The sequence below is a fragment of the Tiliqua scincoides genome, chromosome 2 (assembly GCF_035046505.1).
Source record: "Tiliqua scincoides isolate rTilSci1 chromosome 2, rTilSci1.hap2, whole genome shotgun sequence".
Classification (NCBI taxonomy): Eukaryota; Metazoa; Chordata; class Lepidosauria; order Squamata; family Scincidae; genus Tiliqua; species Tiliqua scincoides.
Window position 1 is genome coordinate 114,031,170 of NC_089822.1, and position 19,819 is coordinate 114,050,988.

General features: G+C 46.7%; 1 protein-coding gene across 1 annotated transcript in view; it reads right to left on the reverse strand.

Annotated features, from left to right (window-relative positions):
- LOC136641991 (ceramide kinase-like) overlaps positions 1 to 19,001 on the reverse strand; it is a 30,276-nt gene extending 11,275 nt beyond the window's left edge. Inside the window, exons 1-6 of the mRNA XM_066618145.1 lie at positions 18,891 to 19,001; positions 18,074 to 18,083; positions 3,809 to 3,916; positions 2,236 to 2,358; positions 902 to 1,030; positions 712 to 775 (exon numbers count right to left, since the gene is read on the reverse strand). Coding sequence (XP_066474242.1) covers positions 712 to 775; positions 902 to 1,030; positions 2,236 to 2,358; positions 3,809 to 3,916; positions 18,074 to 18,083; positions 18,891 to 19,001 — 545 coding nt within the window. The remainder of the gene's footprint in view (positions 1 to 711; positions 776 to 901; positions 1,031 to 2,235; positions 2,359 to 3,808; positions 3,917 to 18,073; positions 18,084 to 18,890) is intronic.
- Between the last annotated feature and the right edge of the window lie 818 nt (positions 19,002 to 19,819).

Consider the following 19,819-nt stretch of genomic DNA (forward strand, 5'->3'; position numbering starts at 1 on the left):
ATTGAAACTGGGGCGTCATGATGCCCCAGCCTGAAGGCCCTGGCCTCTGCCCCCTTAAGGGGTGGGGGCAGGGGGGGAAGGCAGTGACATAATCCCCAGGATTGCTTCGCTAAGGAGGGCTGCAGGGACTGGGACGTACTCCCGCAAAACCGGAAGTGGAGCGATCACTTCTGGAAGGCTGAGGAGCTCTGCAGATGCTCATGCAGGGCTCCCTGCACACTAGGAAGGCTGCTGCAGGGATTGCCAAGTACATCCCAGTCTCTGCAACCCCCCTTAGCGGCGCAATCCTGGGGATCGTGCCGCTGCCTTCCCCCCACCCCCACTGCCTCCCTCCCCTCCCTTACAAGGACTTACTGCGGTTTTCAAATTCCCAGAGAGTTTGAAAACCGCAGGCATAAACTGATTCTCAGAGGGTGGAGTTTGAGCACCATATTTCCCTTCAGGTAGATAGTTTCCTCCAAGTGTAGCTGGCTAGGGACACTAGATGGAGATTACTTTTTCTCCCTTCCTCTTCAACAAATAGCTTGGCTCACTTGCTTGAGTCACTGGCCGTTATTTGCTCTGCAAGCATTTTCTTTACTGCTTCTGGTCTGCAGCAGACTGATCTGGATTCTTTGGATAGGACTGGCAAGCAATCAAAGCAAGAGGTCTGAAGACCATTAGAAGGCAAGATAAATAGAAGCAGGCAAGATCCATCCACAATGTCCTTACCCTTCAAAGCTGCAGAGGTCTTGTTGTAGGATGTAGTCACGAGCCTCACTTGCTCGGCAGGTCTCTGGTGTGGAAGAGAAAGGCAGAGGCCAATTATTACAGAGCTGGAGAAATAGAGGGACCAAGCAGAGAGACAGGGTCATGCCATTTGGAATAGGGAGACCCCCACTTTGGAGGGAATGGAACTCACCTACAACTTGAACATGAATGCCAGCCAGGGCAAAGAGTGGGGCCACCTGAGCTTGGTAGATTTTTACCGCCCTCTTGCGCCCCCCGGCTGGGTTGATGAAGACAAGGAGGCTCTTGGGCCGTGTGATACCTGGAGGAGCAGGAGGGAAGGCATAAGACTGTAAGACCTACCAAATCAGGGTCAAGATCCATCAAATCCAGCAGCCTGTTTCCCAGAGTGGGCAGCCAGAGGCTTCTGGGAAATCCTAAGTGAGGCCTGAAGACAGTCAGCCTCCACACTATTGCCCCCTTAGCAACTGGTCATTAGTAAGAAACTGCCTCTAAACATAGATGTTCTATTTAGCAAACAAGATATAGGGCGCAATCCAGACCCGTATTTGGGCCGGTGCAAGCCCCTAGCAGGGTCCCCAGGAGGAATCTCCTCGAGAGGAAACCAGGCTGGCACTCTGAGAAATGCTGGCCTGCAGAGGCTGACATGAGCCTCCGCGCCGGCTTCCTCTCAGATGCTTGCATCGGCTCAGCTGAAAAGGTAGGCAGGGAGGAGGCGGGGAGGAGGCGGGCAGGCCCCAGGGGTGGGCGGGCGAGCAGGGAGTCGGAGGCGGGGCTGGGATCTGGCAGTTATGCCGGATCCCAACCCCCATTCCCAGGGAGAACGGAGCGACTTCAAGTCACTCCACTCTCCTTGGATATGTGCCACCTCAAGAGGTAGCGCAAGTCTGAGGAGACACATAGGGGCCAGCAGCCCTTACCCGGAGGTAAGGGGAAATGTGGCTGAGCTGCTTATGGCCACTATCCTGGCTTGCCTGTTCCAGTGCAGGATAGGATTGCACCCTTACTCTCATAATGTGGGGGAACAGGATTGCCAATTCTGACTGAAACTATTCCTGGCGGTTCCATGATGTAATGTTGGAAATTTCTGGGGGCCCCATTTAAAATTGCAGGATCACTCCAGTAGATTGATGTCCATTCCTGGAGACTCCAAACATTGATGTCCATTCCTGGAAACTCCAAACAATCCCAGAGGTGGGGAAGAGTGGGTATCAATTCAAACCACTATAGTGAAGCAAGGTGCATTTACAGCACCAGGACTCACCCATATACCAACTGATAAAGAATTCTTCTGATAACAGGGAAAGAGCCTTTTTCCTTACTAATGACTAGCCACACACACAGAATTAGGAAGGTCCAAGCCCCTTTTTTGGGTGGAAGCCCATTAAGATATTGCCTTCTATCACCATGGCAACTCAACTCTGGTTTTTAAGACCTAGCCTAAGGAGAACACCTTCTCCCATACAGCTCCCAGAAATTTTCCACACAGCCATCCTAAGAACTGACCATGGTGGCAAATCCAGGCCTGCAGGGCATTCACCCAGCGTACTGCTTGCCAAGAGTTGGGTGGAACAGTGAACTCCAGTGACCCCAGGCGCCAACACTTCTTTTCCCGCTGTATAAAGAACACTGTGGAAGAGGAGAAGAATTAAAGAGCTTAACAGAGCATGAAGGATTGGTTGCTGTCCACCTGGGTGATCCCAACTCCATGATGATCAGACTCCATGGTCACAGCTGGCTGATGAGGCAGGTGTGAGGTGGCATCTGTCCTAGATGCCTTTAAAAGGAGATTGGACAAATTTCAGGAGGAAAAGTCCATCACTGGTTACAAGCCTTGATGTGTATGTTCAACCTCCTGATTTTAGAAGTGGCTTACCTCAGAATGCCAGATGCATGGAATGGCACCAGGATGCAGGTCTCTTGTTGTCTTGTGTGCTCCATGAGGCATCTGGTGAGCCACTGTGAGATACAGGAAGCTGGACTAGATGGGCCTATGGCCTGATCCAGCAGGGCTGTTCTTAGGGAGCGGAGAGGACCGGGGAGTGGAGACCCTAGGAAAGGTCTTGTGAGGACCTCGGACATGGCTGGGGGAGGGTGTTATGGCACCCTGAGTCCTCCTCCCAAGCCTCAGCTTGTTGGCAGGGTCATTGGCAGCTGGCCAGTCTGGACCAGTACCTTCCCTAGACTCAGCATGACTTATTGGCCAAGATAGATAGTTTAAATACAGTCGTCAGCCCTGCCTCCCCAGCACAAAAGGTGCACCACTAAAGCTGCCCTATTTGTCCCTCCCTATTTGTCCTATTTGTCCCTATCTCTGATCCTGGTTTCTGGCCCCCAGCTCCAAGTGATAGATCTCAGGCTCCCACAGTGGCAGCATGAGCTGCATGGTTTATGTGTGGTGAACTTGTGACCCACCACAGCCAGAAGCTGCTGCTGTCACCACCAGGCACACCAACCAGGCTTCGCCTCAGCAACCTCCACACTGGCCAGCAGCTTCAGGAGCCTCCATGCTGACCAGACTGGTTGCAAGCTTTGCATCCTGACAGGCGTGGCTGGCCTCCAAAGAGGGGAAGCCAGCCTGTTGGAGCCGTGTTTGAGCAGGGTAGGGTCTTACCCAGACAGTTGGAAAGGATAAGAAAGGCAGGAGGGAAAAGCTCAACACTAAAAAGGCATGGGAGGTGCAAATCCTGCAACTGAAGTGTGCATGCACTTTCCTCCTGTGGCAGTGTTTTCCTGGTCATGGAATGAGAAAGGAAGATTGATTAAGGGGCAATGTTCAGAGTCTCAATCTCTGCATGCAGAGATAAGGATATGGAACAGTACAACAAGAAAGATGACTTTCATAGAGTAAAGAAGTTATAGTTCACAGCAAATGGAAGCCTCCAGTAGTTTGCAGAAACACATTTTTACTTGTTGTCACCCCTCTTCTACCATTATAAAGTGAAAGGTCAGGTGATTGGTCAGATACTCATCATAGCTACTAGACTGACCAAACCAGACAGCTGGAAAGAGATCTAGGTGATGTCCACTGGTTGTGCACGTTCCTATGACATTTCCTGGTTTGGCACACCCTCTTTACCTGTGAAACAGTTTTCATCCTCTGGAGGGCCCAAGTCTTCCTTTGCATCACTGGATGCTCCAAGTCTCACAGCAACCATCTCCTGGACAGGAATGCAGAAACCCTGGTCTGGGAGGAGGAGGAGGAACAGGAGAAGAAGAGATCTATTATTCTAAAATGTTAAAGTTCTTGCCAGCAAGCAGGCTTTGATGTTGTGTTTTTGAATGGGGACAATTGAGCAAGGGCTGAAGGGTTCAAACCACAACCTCTTTAAACATGTATACAACAGAAGATTTGTCAGCATCCTGCCCTTGCATCTTTCACCTGCCTGCCTTCCTGGTCACCCATTGGTCTTGGCTTGTAGTTGTGAACTATGACACCAGTGGCCTCTGCTGCTGAGCAAGCTGATGCACTAGAAACCACTGAGAATCAGCTAGGATTAAGAAACATGGAGCACATTATCTGAGCTCCCACCTAGCAATTTGGTCCTGGAAAGACCCTGGGTGTGTCCTTTTACACTTTAAAGGCAAGCTAGTTTCTTAAGGAAAACTGTAAATCAGAGACCTAATCAGGTGGAATGGATTAATTTTCTCAGCTAGAAAATGCTGAAGTGGGCACAAGAGAGGCTCCTGAGTAAAGAAAAACACAAATAGTGGTTTCTTCTTGAACAACAGAACTCTTGAGAAAGTCAAGTGTAAATTCCTATAAAAGCAAATTTTTAAAAGACAGGAGACTTTGTTAAGAGTGAGTTGTGTCCAATGTAACATGCAGGGAACACAAATGCACAATATGAAATTTATAGATACTGAATATGGGGAAAAAGCAAAAACATATGGAATGGGGTGAAGTTGAGTGAAAGGATATAAGATATAAGCACAAAAGGAAAAAGCAGGCTTTGTTTTCTTCTCCTATTTTTCAGTCATTTTTGCATTTAATCTTGGCATTTCCCTGGCCCCTCCAAGATCACAGAAACACCTTTATTTTCTTTTAGTAAATCCCTTAATGAGGTATTTATTCTTAGATTTTTTCCACCTATAGCTGGGGTTCCTTTTCTCAAAAAACCAGTTCTCCCAACATGTTTGTACACTAAATTGCATTCTGGAGTTATTTTTGCTGATTAATGATCTGTTTTCTAAAGGATCTTTCTATATCTCCACCAATCAGCCCTGAGGGAATTAAGCAAGCCTGGTGGCTATGAACAAGATTATTTTCCTTTAACCTAGTTAAGGCTGGCTTTGTGAGTTAAGTTCAGAACACAGAGTGCAGTTCTGCACAGGATTGCTCAGGGCCAAATCTCTCAGTATTCAGTGGGCTTGTTTCCCAGAGAATGTATTTGAGACTGCAGGTTGAAACTAATCCAACAGGCTTTTGGCTTTAAGCACAGGGCAGGAGAAGTTTAGGTGAACTTTTGCAGAGCAGCATTATTTGGCCACATTGTATTGTGCATTTCGAGTTCATTTATTACTTTGATAATCTAATGTTCAGTTATCCTCATTTATTGCATTCTTTGACTTTATATTAGTTTTGTCATTTTCATGTTTAGTGTCCTTATTTGCTCCATAATCATATGTACTTTGCTATCTCTTCCATAAAAATACTGTTCAAACCCTTTCAGTTATAACAGTGGTCTTTTTTACCAGTTCAGCTTTAGCCCATTGGGGTGTAAAGAGATCCCAACTTTCACCACCCACCAAGGCAAACATCCAGACCTCTTCCTTCAGCTCTATACTGTGCAAGCTTCAAAGGATGTATGTGCCCATGAGACACAAGTTTCAGGTTAAGCACTGAAATTTAACCTGGTTTTGTCTTCAGCACTAGCCAAATTCAAGCTGGTGGCCCAGAGCAGAACTTTTACCATAGTGGCTAATAGGAGGCCTGTCTATTCCTGGCATCACCTCATCGCACTCCTCCTGCTTCTGAGAAAAGAAAGGGCATGCGGCTGATGTGTCAGAGAGGCCAATACAGTCAAAGCTGCTGGCAAGGACTGCAGCTTGGTTGTCAAATTGTTGCAAGGTGTTGCAAGGTTCAAAAGCAAGACTCAGTAGGCAAGAGTGGTGATCATCTGCAAGCTTTATTTTGTTGCCAGCAACTGGCATCTCAAGGGACTCCTGTCCAAAGCTTTGAGTGCCCTTGTCAATCTGAACCTGACCCTTTTATTACATTTTGGGTCCTTTGTTTGAGGCATATGAACTTTTCATTGGCTGGGGTTTGGCATCATAGATGAGGCTTTACTTTTAATAGGCTGGAGATAGCCTTAGACATTTGATTGGTGAGTTACAAGTTACAAATAAGGCAAAACCATACATTTAAACATACACAATTCAAAGTTTTCAACAACCAGTAACCTTATTTTTACTCAGAACTGGCCTTTTGCCAAGTATTCAGACCTTTATCTCTTGGCACACTAATTGAAACAACCCTGTATTTGTTGCAAGAACCATCTGTGCTATCTTCTCTTAAGTCATTCCTCCTGTTCCCAGCAAACACTGTGGGGCTTTCTGCCAACCCTTGTTAAGCAAGGTCCCTTGGACCTTCTCCTACTTTATGCCTTATTCTATTTGTAACCTGTTTGGGATGCATAGTGGTGCATTTCCATATACATTAATACAAAACAAGCCAAACTCTCATTATAAGGAAAGATTTCTTTTAAGGAATCTTTCTCTCATTCACTTTCAACCAAATTACAGCTTTCTCTGTCAGCTTTTTTTGCTCATTCAGGGACTCTCTCATGGATGTTTCTGTTATCTCCTGCGTAGCTAAGAAATCCTATTTCAACCTGCCAAAACCTTAGTCAACTAATCTTTTTCCCTGTATTACAAAGACTTCCCACCATAATGTTGCAAGTCCAGGTATTTAACCTTTCAGTTTTCTCACTTTCTGGTGCCAAATAAGAGCCTTTATCTATCTTTGAGATGCAACTTACTTTGCCATCAACGTAAGACTTTGTGACCTCAGCTAGAAATTAGCTGTCTATGCTTTTTGTGAGGCTGACAATGCTTTTAACCTAAAATGGCTTTTATACTTTATTAAACCTTTTTAATGAAATCAGGCAATTAAAACTTCTTATAATAGCTCCTATATGTCTATATATGTTGGTTACACCTTTTAGGGACAAAACTATTCAAAATATTGAAGAATAAGTGGGAGGCAAGCAAACATAATGATATACATATAAGGCTTCTTAGCTAAAACAATAACACTTGTCCTTTGGTTTAAAAAGCCTAAAAGAATAATGATTTTAACTGCAAACTGTTTTCTAAAATGGACAGTTCCTGTGTTTGGCATCTGCCTTTAGTTTACAAACAGAAAGCCTATTGTTCCTCTAAGCTGGCATCTCTTGTTCTGCTGCCAAGAGCTACTTGACATTCTGCCAATTCTAGCTATCAGCTTGCAATTTTCAAACAGAGACAGCAAAAATGGCTTTTAAGTTTGTTTTTTTAAGCATGTGAGCATCTCCTATTAAACTTTACTAATGGCATAGCACAAATGGCTTTCATTCTGCGTTACCCTCTATCAAAATGTGAAACACAGATGGGCCAGCAGCCTCTTGGGATGCCAGAGCTCCCTAACTGTGACTACTGAAGGCTAATTTTTTCAATAGACAAAAATGGATCTTCCGTCTTCAGAAGAAGTATAACTGTGTTAAAAAGAAGCTGTGTGAAAAGAAGAACAGGCCTGGCTATCTCTGTTATCCCTTTCTTGTGAGCTTCCCAGGGGCATGTGGTGTCCTCAAATGAACAAACAGTGGCAGGCCAGCATCAAGGTCAGCATTGCTTAGCAGATGCTAATCCTCAGGATCACTTCTGTGTGGAGAGCAACTAATGACCATTACAAGCCAAAGCAGCCGAGAGAGACAATACGACCAGAACTTTTCCTTTGGCTGCTACACCCACAGATGGCTGTGGTTTCAGGCCCAGTTCCCTACTGGCACATGGGCCTTGATCATGTGAGCTAGTAGCAGTACACCAACACTGTGGGCTAGGCTCCTCATGTCACCATCATTACCCCATTGCAGGAATTCTGTTCCAGTGACATCTCCAGGACAGCCTCTATTTGTGCTGCACCAAAAGACTAAAGTTACTAGGTTGTAGTCACAGATCAGAAGATAAAGAGCACAACCTTTAAATCAGGTTTACTAGACTCCAGAGAACAGGTAGAATAAATATATAAAACTGTCAGGGTTGCCATTCCAAGCTGCATGTTACGTTGGCTTAACAGAGTTCAGGATTCTTCCCCCTCAACACATATTTGACTTCCAAAATAATAAAAAAAAAACCTATTTCATAATTTAGTGTGTACACTTGCAAATTGTAAGATCCAGCAGCCATGTGAGACAGAGAAAACTGCATCAGCATCAGAACACTGCATCAGAAAGGTTCAGGTACAACCTGACAAAGCACTAACAAAGTGTCAGAAAGAAGAAAATGAGAGCACACATTGTATATTCCAGGGTGGTGTATCCCTTGACACTGCACATTGAACTTCTACATGGGAGCTCTGTGGGCAGTAATCCACTTCCAATGCAAGAGTTAACACACAGCACTTGTATTATTTCCCATGAGAAAGAACAGTAGCCAGAAACTCAACAGTAGATCTTAGGCAAGCAACCCTCTTCTGGCCTCAGCCATCTCTACTGGCCCCCCCAAAAGACCTTTCACAGGCACAAAAAAAACCTCATCAGGAAACATTTGCCTACCAAAAAACAAAAAAACCAAAAGAAGTAGAGGGAAATGGAAGTTCAAAAGATGTCCAAAATACCATAGTTTCTTGCAGGGAACCCAGAAGCACAACTACAGCGAGTAGAACTGGCTACTCCAACTTCCAAGCCTTGTCAGGTCAGTTAAATTCACTTGGTTTGCTTGCTCAAAGACTGACCTGTTGCTCCACCCAGAGGTGAAGAAATATTAATGCCAGGTGGGCCTCTTCATGCAGGCCAGGCTTTGGTAACCTGACCCACAATCCCTGCACTAAACAAGCTACATTGTGTGGCTTGTTCCTTTGCTACACTAGAAGGAGGGCATCCAGAGGGGCGAGAAATGGGGGGGGGGCAAGAGAGAGAAGATGGTCAAAGGTCACTGTGAACAAAACAAATTTTTCAACAAAAATTAAACCTATGTCCAAGTTAAAATGCAAAATCTCTATACATTCACGGCAGCCTGATCCAGGGGGACTTGCATTTTTAACACCAGAGTTCATGTCTTTATTAACAACCAACCTATGGGACCAACCTTGTATCTCTGTTAAATACTATGTTAAACCTATGGGACCAACCTTGTATCTGTTAAACCTATGGGACCAACCTTGTATCTCTGTTAAATACTATTGTGCCATTTCTTGTACTTGAGAGAAGGACCAGTATAATCTAACACAGTACTATGTTAAACCTATGGGACCAACCTTGTATCTGTTAAACCTATGGGACCAGCCTTGTATCTGTTAAACCTATGGGACCAACCTTGTATCTCTGTTAAATACTATTGTGCCATTTCTTGTACTTGAGAGAAGGACCAGTATAATCTAACACAGTTCCTGACAATTCATCTCTAATGTTCATGCAGATGCCCCATCTTAAGCCATAAAGGGGTTAATTTCCCACCACTCTCCCCCCAGTGTCGCATTTATAAACAGTCTTGTAGCCAGACAGCGGTTGGCCTAGTTTAAATACCAGGGAAGTAAAACTGAGTGGACTTCCTACAGCTAAGGTGGGAAGGAAAAGTCACACTGCTCTTGCAGGTATCCTCTCTGAAGGCCTAAATGAGTAGTTCTCAAACTTCTTAGCACCAGTACACACTTTTAGAAAAACAATCTGTTGGGACCCATTGGAAGTGAGGACATTAACCTAGAAGTGATGTTATCAAGCAGGAAAAATTTTTAACACCCCCATACAACAAAATCAAATCAATTAAGTAAATTAAGAGTTTACAATAAGTTAAAAAATGTATTTAAAATGAAGAACAACCCCCACCCCCCAACAGGTTGCTGATCAATTTCAAAAAACATTCCCCAAACATCCCCTGCCAAACATTTCCTGCCTAAGGCAGGGGGTTGGACTAGATAACTTACTAAGTCCCTTCCAACTCTATGATCCCAAAGGCTGCAATCCTATCCACACTTACCTGGGAGTAAGCCTCATTGACTATCATCGTTAAAAGCATATACATACTAGCCTGTTCAAAGTACAGATCTGTAACATTTCCCAAAATGCTGTCACATACCATGGTAACATCAAGACTAATATATAAAAATAAAATACACATTGGAATGAATGGGGACCCATTTGAAATTGGCTCACGACCCACCTGGTGGGTCCCAACTCACAATTTGAGAAATGCTGATGTAAACAAATTTTATTTATTTATATCCCACCTTTCCCATGCTGAAGCAAATGCCCAAAGTGATGTGAAAGTACAAAGTATCACAACAGATAAAAAGAAAAATATCAAACAAGGCAACATAGTGAAACAAATCAAAACAGAGCAAAATCAAACAAATATCATTGAACTAATGGGGAACAAATTAGTCCAGGGAAGCAGTCAAGCCACAGCTGTATTTCACAGAGGGCAAATATCCACTTAGCAACCAGATGCCACATGAAACAGGTATAATGAACTCCTTTATTTAAAAGAAGCCAAGTACCCAATCCACCTGCAAGTTCTCCTGCACTAGCCACACTGTATTTAATCAACCCTCAACTAGTGATTAGAAAGGAGCTTTGGTAGCTTTTCACATTCACAAAGTAAATATTAATACAGCATGCATATAGTCAGAGGCAGTGTAAACGCCATGTGCCTTTGAGTGATTCCGTGGGCTGTGTGCATTTATCCTCTGGTTCAGCCTAGTTAGGTTAAATGATTAACCCTGGTGAGGAAGTTAAATCTCAACTCTTGAGACAGGTCCATCTAGTACGTTTACCAGCAAAGGCAGGCAAACATTTTTATCACAAGCCTGACGGGGTCCAGAGGATGAGACAGTCACTAGCTAGGCACAGGCAAAGCTACAATCAGTGAATAATTATCACTGTTATTATAAAGGCAGGTATAATGAAGGTTCACTGCTGAGACAGGCCATTTTTCCGCCAGGTGCTCTGCTAAGAGGCGGGCAGCCCAATCCTGAGCTGCCCAGGGCACCCAGGCTTGGCGGCACCGAGGAGGGCTGCCGCTGAATCCAGCGCCTCCCGCGCTTCCGCAGGAGGCACCTCCCCTGAGTAAGGGAAACAGCCCTGCAATGGGCTGGAAAGGTAAGGAAAGGTAATGGGCTGAAAATGGTAAGGAAAAGGCGCTTGTGTAGGGCGCGGAGCCCTCCCCGTGCCTTGGATCCTGTGGAGTGGAGCTCCGTGGATCCGCCTCCCACCTGCCCCCGGCACGCCTCCCTCCCACCCTCTCTCCACCTCCCGCCAGCCTCCCCCCTCCCCAAAAAGCCTCCTCCCTGGCCCCGCCTACCATTCCACAGCCAGGCAGTCCAGGAGACCACTGAGCTGCGGAACCTGGGCAACCACCCCACGCTAGCCCAGCACTGGCGGGAGCCTGGCGGTGAGCCCTGAAAACGTGCCTTACGGCACATTTGTGACTGCTTGGCAGCACGGAGCCGTGCCATTGAGCACAGGATTAGGCTCTTAATCTAGATAGACTAGAGGCTGGTGCACAAATGGGACAATGTGGGTTTAGGTAGCAGAGCTTCAAAAAGATGTGTACCAAGCAAGTCAGTCAGAGGCAGCAGTTCAGAGGATGGTAAGATGGCTGGAAGAACAAATTGTACAAGTGCCTGGATGAGCAAGTGAAGGGTCTACGTATGGATGGACGAACTTTGTCCTCAGCCGCCATTTTGCAGTAGTGCCTGCAATCCCTTCAAGAATTCCTGCAGTGCCCACAGGCTTCACAAGATTGGGGACCAACAGTGAGTCCTAAACTATCTCTCCATAGGAAGGTCAGGGAAAAGGGTTAAAAACAAGGTGCAGTTTCCACAACAGCAAATTATACACTACAGGTTGAGTCTCATTATTCATGAGGGTTCTGTTCCCAGAACTTACATGGATGCGCGCGCACACACACACACACACACACACACACACATACACATACACACAGAGCCAGTCCATTCATGCATATCAGGGTTTGGAACTCAAGACAGTGACTCAGACTCAGGTTGTGAAAATGCATGAGTTTGGGTGACTCATGAGTCACACACGTGGAAGAGACTTGAGTCAGCCCCCCCCCGACTCGGCGCTCATCCCCACGCATGCAGGTTCAAGTCTGTCTGTGTCTGGGTGTGTTTGCTTACTGTTTTAGCTGCATGAAAAGCCTTTAGGGGCAAGCATTCCAAAAGGCGAGCAGCAGGGAAGTTCTAGCCGGGAGTCAGGAAAGGGTTAATGTGAACAGGAGGGAGGAAGTGGGACTGGGCTTTCTTTTTCTATCTCTGATAGGAAGGAAGGAATGGATGAACATTGGACAAAGGATAGGCATTCTCATCTTTTCATTGGCTGCGGGAGGCTGGGAGGAGAAGCCCAAGGCGGTTCTTGCCTTACGATTGGCTGGGAAAGGAAGTGAGGCAGGGAAGCCAATTCATAGTGATCATGTTCCACCATGGCTGGTGCGGAATGGGAACCCTCATTGAATGACCAGCTACAATGGAACTGCTTCTGAGTAGGGCTGCAAAGGATTGGGTAGTCTTAACATAAGAACATAAGAACAGCCCCACTGGATCAGGCCATAGGCCCATCTAGTCCAGCTTCCTGTATCTCACAGCGGCCCACCAAATGCCTCAGGGAGCACACCAGATAACAAGAGACCTCATCCTGGTGCTCTCCCCTACATCTGGCATTCTGACTTAACCCATTCCTAAAATCAGGAGGTTGCGCATACACATCATGGCTTGTACCCCATAATGGATTTTTCCTCCAGAAACTCATCCAATCCCCTTTTAAAGGCGTCTAGGCTAGACGCCAGCACCACATCCTGTGGCAAGGAGTTCCACAGACCGACCACGCGCTGAGTAAAGAAATATTTTCTTTTGTCTGTCCTAACCCGCCCAACACTCAATTTTAGTGGATGTCCCCTGGTTCTGGTGTTATGTGAGAGTGTAAAGAGCATCTCCCTATCCACTCTGTCCATCCCCTGCATAATTTTGTATGTCTCAATCATGTCCCCCCTCAAGCGTCTCTTTTCTAGGCTGAAGAGGCCCAAACGCCGTAGCCTTTCCTCATAAGGAAGGTGCCCCAGCCCCGTAATCATCTTAGTCGCTCTCTTTTGCACCTTTTCCATTTCCACTATGTCTTTTTTGAGATGCGGCGACCAGAACTGGACACAATACTCCAGGTGTGGCCTTACCATAGATTTGTACAACGGCATTATAATACTAACCGTTTTGTTCTCAATACCCTTCCTAATGATCCCAAGCATAGAATTGGCCTTCTTCACTGCTGCCGCACATTGGGTCGACACTTTCATCGACCTGTCCACCACCTCCCCAAGGTCTCTCTCCTGATCTGTCACAGACAGCTCAGAACCCATCAGCCTATATCTAAAGTTTTGATTTTTTGCCCCAATGTGCATGACTTTACACTTACTGACATTGAAGCGCATCTGCCATTTTGCTGCCCATTCTGCCAGTTTGGAGAGATCCTTCTGGAGCTCCTCACAATCACTTCTGGTCTTTACCACTCAGAAAAGTTTGGTGTCGTCTGCAAACTTAGCCACTTCACTGCTCAACCCTGTCTCCAGGTCATTTATGAAGAGGTTGAAAAGCACCGGTCCCAGGACAGATCCTTGGGGCACACCGCTTTTCACCTCTCTCCATTGTGAAAATTGCCCATTGACACCCACTCTCTGCTTCCTGGCCTCCAACCAGTTCTCAATCCACGAGAGGACCTGTCCTCTAATTCCCTGACTGTGGAGTTTTTTCAGTAGCCTTTGGTGAGGGACCGTGTCAAACGCCTTCTGAAAGTCCAGATATATAATGTCCACGGGTTCTCCCGCATCCACATGCCTGTTGACCTTTTCAAAGAATTCTATAAGGTTCGTGAGGCAAGACTTACCCTTACAGAAGTCATGCTGACTCTCCCTCAGCAAGGCCTGTTCGTCTATGTGTTTTGAGATCCTATCTTTGATGAGGCATTCCACCATCTTACCCGGTATGGATGTTAGGCTGACCGGCCTATAGTTTCCCGGGTCCCCCCTCTTTCCCTTTTTAAAAATAGGCGTGACATTTGCTATCCTCCAATCTTCTGGCACCGTGGCCGTTTTGAGGGACAAGTTGCATACCTTAGTCAAGAGATCTGCAACTTCATTCTTCAATTCCTTAATAACCCTTGGGTGTATGCCATCAGGGCCCGGTGACTTATTGATCTTTAATTTATCAATGAGGTCTGAAACATCTTCTCTTTTAACCTCTATCTGACTTAACTCCTCGGTCAGGAGGGGCCGTTCGGGCAACGGTATCTGCCCAAGGTCTTCTGCCGTGAAGACAGATGCAAAGAACTCATTTAATTTCTCTGCCATCTCTAAGTCTCCTTTTATCTCCCCTTTCCCTCCCTCACCATCCAGAGGGCCAACCGCTTCTCTGGCGGGTTTCCTGCTTCTAACATATTTGAAGAAGCTTTTATTATTCCCCTTAATGTTGCCGGCCATGCATTCCTCATAGTCTCGCTTGGCCTCCCCTATCACCTTCTTACATTTCTTTTGCCACAGTTTATGTTCCTTTTTATTCTCTTCATTAGGGCAAGACTTCCATTTACGGAAGGAAGCTTCCTTGCCCTTCACATCCTCTCTAACTTGGCTGGTTAGCCATGCGGGCACCCTCCTGGATTTAGTGGAACCCTTCTTTCTTTGCGGTATACACCTCTGCTGGGCCTCTATTACTGTTGTTTTAAGCAGCCTCCATGCACTCTGGAGAGACTGGACTCTTTTTACCCTCCCTTTCAACCTCCTTCTAACCAGCCTCCTCATTTGATGGAAGTCCGCCCGTCGGCAGTCAAGGGTTTTTGTTAGAGATTTGCCTGGTATTCTTCCCCCAACGTGCATGTCGAAACGGATCGCAGCATGATCACTGTTCCCCAATGGCTCAGTAACGTTTACATCTCTAACCAGGTCCTGCGTACCGCACAAAATTAAATCCAGAGTCACCTGTCCTCTGGTGGGCTCCATGACTAGCTGATCTAAGCCACAGTCATTTAGCACGTCAAGAAATCCGGTTTCCTTATCGTGACCAGAACACAAATTGACCCAGTCAATATGAGGATAATTGAAGTCCCCCATGATTACAACCCTGTCCTTCCTTGTCACCTCCCTGATCTGTTTCCTCATTTCAAGGTCCCCATCAGATTTCTGGTCTGGAGGACGATAGCACACCCCCAGTATTACATCGCTGCACAAGCCTGGTAATTTAACCCACAGAGATTCTACGGTGGAGTCGGACCCACCTTCAATCTCTACTTTGCTGGATTCTATCCCTTGGTAAGTCTCCCAGCTGCACGTGAGCCTCCTCCCTCTTGCTGCTTCTGTCCTAGCTCTCTCACATTCCTTCCCACCTGACATCAGGGGAGAGTTCAAAGAAAATATACACAGAGCCTGTTTTTCTGAGTTTTTTCTGCAGCAGGCTTTTCAAAGGGTGGGGAGTGACTCCACTTGAGTCTTTTAGAGCAGGGGTGTCCAAAGTTTTTGTCAGGAGGGCCACATTGTCTCTCTGACACTGAGTCGGAGGCCGGAGGGAAAAATTAATTTACATTTAAAATTTGAATAAATTTACATAAATGAATATATTAAAGATGAACTTATATGAATGAGTGAAAGTCTTGCAATAGCTCAAGGCCGATAAAAGGCCTTGCACTAAGCAAGGCTGGCCTTTCCTTTGCTGCCACTGCTGCATCACAGACATGAAACAAGCAGTGGAGGGAGCCCTCATCCCACAACTCATGTGAGAGGAAACAGTTGCCCTCACGCTGAGAGCAGTTGCGTCGGGCCAGTGTGGGCTCCAACAAATCTCCGGAGGGCCAGAGGCTCATTGGAGATTAAGGGTTTCCTGAGGGCTGCATTGAGAGGCCTTAAGGGCCACAAGTGGCCCCAGGGCCGGGGTTTCGGCACCCCTGTTTTAGAGTCACTAAAAGTGACTTGGAAAGTGCCCATTAGGACTCTTTTTTGAGTCAAGTTGTGGGGGCGGTGAGTTGACTCGAGTCAAGCCACACTGGATTTTCTCATCCCTGATGCAAACACCTGATGTGGGTTGCATCAGTGGCAGATTGCGAGGTGGCCGAGGGAGCAGTGCATTCAGGGAGCTTTGAATCTGCCACTGCTTCCTTACAATGCAAGCCACAACGGCTTGCTTCCCACTCGCTCAAGCAAGAAGCAGTGGCAGACTCCTTATTATTATTATTAATAACAGTATTTATATACTGCTTTTCAACTAAAAGTTCACAAAGTGGTTTACAGAGAAAAAAAATCAAATAACTAATGGCTCCCTGTTCCAAAAGGGCTCGCAATCTAAAAAGATGCAAAAGAACACCAGCAGACAGCCACTGGAACAGACAGTGCTGGGGTGACTCCTTACTGTGCTCCTGGTATGCTGCTATCAAAAGTGGGACTTCTGGGTTTCCTAACAGCAGCAAGGAGCACAGCAAGGACTTTGCTTTATTATTATTATTATTATTAGTTGCACAAGGGCAGGGGCCCAAGATGGCACCAGGCAGCATTCTGGGTAGTGCTGCCTCTGCAAAGACCCCAGTGCTGACATTATCCACAAGATACTGTTGGTCTAAGTAAGAATAGAAAGCTTTCTACTTTCCACCCCAGAACTCCTCTAAATGGAAACTTAAAGGAAAAATAGTAACTTAAAGGAAAAATAAAGGAAAAATAGTAACTTAAGGAAAAAATGGAATAGTATACATTTATTTCTTTTTACAAAGCTGGACTAAACTGTTAGGACCCCCTTGACAACTTCCATACCCCACAATGTAGCCCTTGGGCCAAGACGTTTGCCCTCCCCCTAGCTGATCCAAGTTTTGTCCTACTATCTAGAAATGCATTTACGCCAACACATCACATATAAGGTACTTTATAGGTAATTATCCAAATCTTCACTGCCCTTCTCTGTCTTCTGGGCTACATCATGACATATATGAAAAAGTGTCATGGAGCAACCATCAGCACTCAGGGTCATTTTAATAGCTTTAATAGAAACTTTCAAGTAGATATTTTTCCCAAGCCATTATCTTTAGCTGGAGTCGATCACTTCTTAGGCCTGGAAATGTAATTAGTTAACTAACTATTGAACAAGTTAGTTCAATACCATTTTCCTTATAACAATTTTGCTTGATAATGGTTTTTAAAAAGGTCAAACCAAGACTGCAGTGTTTTCCCATAAACTTTACTCCTCTTTGAAGACCAGTCTTCAAAGGCTAGTCTTCTACTAGCCCAGTGATTTTCAATCTTTTTTGTCTCAGGGCACACTGACTAGGTACTAAAATTGTCAAGGCACACCATTTTTTTGACAATTGACAAGACACACCATGCTGTTGGTGGGGGGCTCATAGCCCCCAATGGTCCTACTAATAAATGACCCTCCCCCAAACTCCTGCAGCACACCTGCAGACCATTCGCGGCACACTAGTGTGCCATGGCACAGTGGTTGAAAATGGCTGTACTAGCCCTTTGTCAGTCACTCTGCTCCCCCACCACAAGCAGTATAAGACATTGTGGACCGTTCCTTTTACAACAACAAACTCTGCAGATTAGATGCTATAAAGCAGCACTCCCCATTTCTTGTAGAAAAACAGCCTGCATGCTTCCAGTATTTTGACATATCCATACCCAGTCCCAGTCCATACCCTCCAACATTTCAGACAAAAAGAGGTGTGCTCCCATAGTCCCCAGTTTCTATCCCAAGGCTCATTACCTGAAGCTAACCAGTACACTTTACAGAAAGCAGTACACCCACACAATTTTGCAATAGCCGGTCCTCTATTGATTTAAAAGCCAGCAGGTCAATTTTTTTTAAAATAGCCATCACTAGAAAACTATAATTGTTTCACAGCATGTCATAACTTCAGCAGCTTCAGCACAGGTGAAATGGCAGGTGCCTGAATGAGCATTCACAAATGCACATTTACGTACATGAACACCAGAGACAGATGAGATGCAGTTATCCCCTAAACCAGGGGTGCCCAAACCACTTGTGGCCCTCGAGGATTCCCAATCCAGCCATCAGGAAGCCCCCAGTCTCCAAAGAGCCTCTGGCCCTCCAGAGACTTGCTGGAGCCTGCACGGGCCTGATGCAACTGCTCTCAGCACGACAGCCAACTGTTCGACCTCTTGTGTGAGCTGTGGGCTCCCTCCACTGCTTGCTGTTTCACATCTGTGATGCAGCAGCGGCAGCAAAGGAAAGGCTGGCCTTGCTCTGTGCAAGGCCTTTTATAGGCCTTGAGCTGTTGCAAAACCTTCATTCATTCATATTCCATCTCTAATATATTCATTTATGTAAATGTATTGATATTTGAAATGTAAATTAATTCTCCCCCCCCCATCAGAGAGCTGATGTGGCCCTCCTGTCAAGAAGTTTGGACACCCTGGCCCTGCTCTAAACCACTGGTGGTCTGTAAGACCCTGAGAAGTGGTCTGTGAGGTCTCAGGAATAAAATCATCGTTGATCACTTCCAGCGTCTTGCCAAGCTGATCACCACAGAGGTCCACAGCTGACACTGAAGTGCCACCTGCAGGTGGTCCATTCTCTGTCCTCTCTGGTGGTCCAATCACTTGAGAGATGCTTCCCCATGGACCACCAGGGAGGGAGGAGAACAGACTGCCTGCAGCTGGCATGGCAAGCAGTCCAGGACAATTCCAATTTTCGCCTCAGTGGTCTGTGGGTTCCTAGAAGTTGGGAAGTAAAAGTACTGCTCTAAAGGGAGACTTTTGCCTCTTGTGACACGAAGGCCAAAACAGGGGCTGCAACAACTTTCCAGCAGCAGGGAAAAGAAATCAAGACCCCTGGGATGGCAAGTCCTTTGGTCCGGGATTCCATCTGCTTCCTCCCCCCTCCCCTTCTCAGAGTAGGACCACGACGAGTGGGATCAGAGCGCATGCGCGACCCAGCTTCCTAGCCCCCGGGACTCACCACTCACACGCCCCACGAACTCCGGAGTCCCGCAAAGGAACTCGCCCCCCGGGGGCAGCGACACCAAGAAGCGACCGCGCGGAGTGCGCAGAGGCGCGCGCAGGAAGGTCTCTCCCATGGTCCAGCTTCTGATGGGACCAGGACCGGCAGCAGGCTCTTCTGGGGCGGGGGAGGCTCCCCTCCTCCGAGCTGCCTCCCTCCAGACGCTTTTACCTGCCGCAGGCTTGCTTCGGCGCCTCCCCAAGGCGGAGGAATCCCGAGGAACCCGCCCTCCTCCCTGAAGCCCCGACTCGCTTCCCTTTTGCCACAACCGAGCGCAGCACCCAAGTACAGTGCAGGTGAGCCGAGCCGAGCCGAGCCGAGCTGCGGACTGAACGCTTTGTAACACGCGGAACAGCCCGATCCTAGCCACACTTTCCTGGGAGTAAGCCCCATTGACTGTAATGGGACGTGCCTCTGAGTACCTTTATTAACTTTACTCTGCACTGGTCGGACCTCGCCTGGAGTACTGTGTGCAGTTCTGGGCAGGTTCAGAGGAGAGCGACGAGGATGATCAGGGGGCTAGAGGACAAGCCCTGCGGGGAAAGGTGGAGGGAACTTGGCATGTTCAGAAGAGAAGAGAAGGCTGATATGATACTATCTTCAGATACCTAAAAGGCTGTCATATGGAAGAAGGGAATAATTTATTCCCAGCTGTCTCTGAAAGCAGAACTAGAACCAATGGGTACAAACTGAAAGAGAGGAGATGACGATTAGACATCAGGAAAAAATTCCTGACAGTCAGGGTGGTTCAGCAGTGGAACAGATTGCAGAGAGAGGTGGTGGACTCTCCCTTATTGGAGATATTCAAGTAGAGGCTTGACAAGCACCTGTTGGAGATGCTTTAAGAGGATTTCCTGCCTAAGGGGGGGGGGGTTGGACTAGATCAGGGGTGTC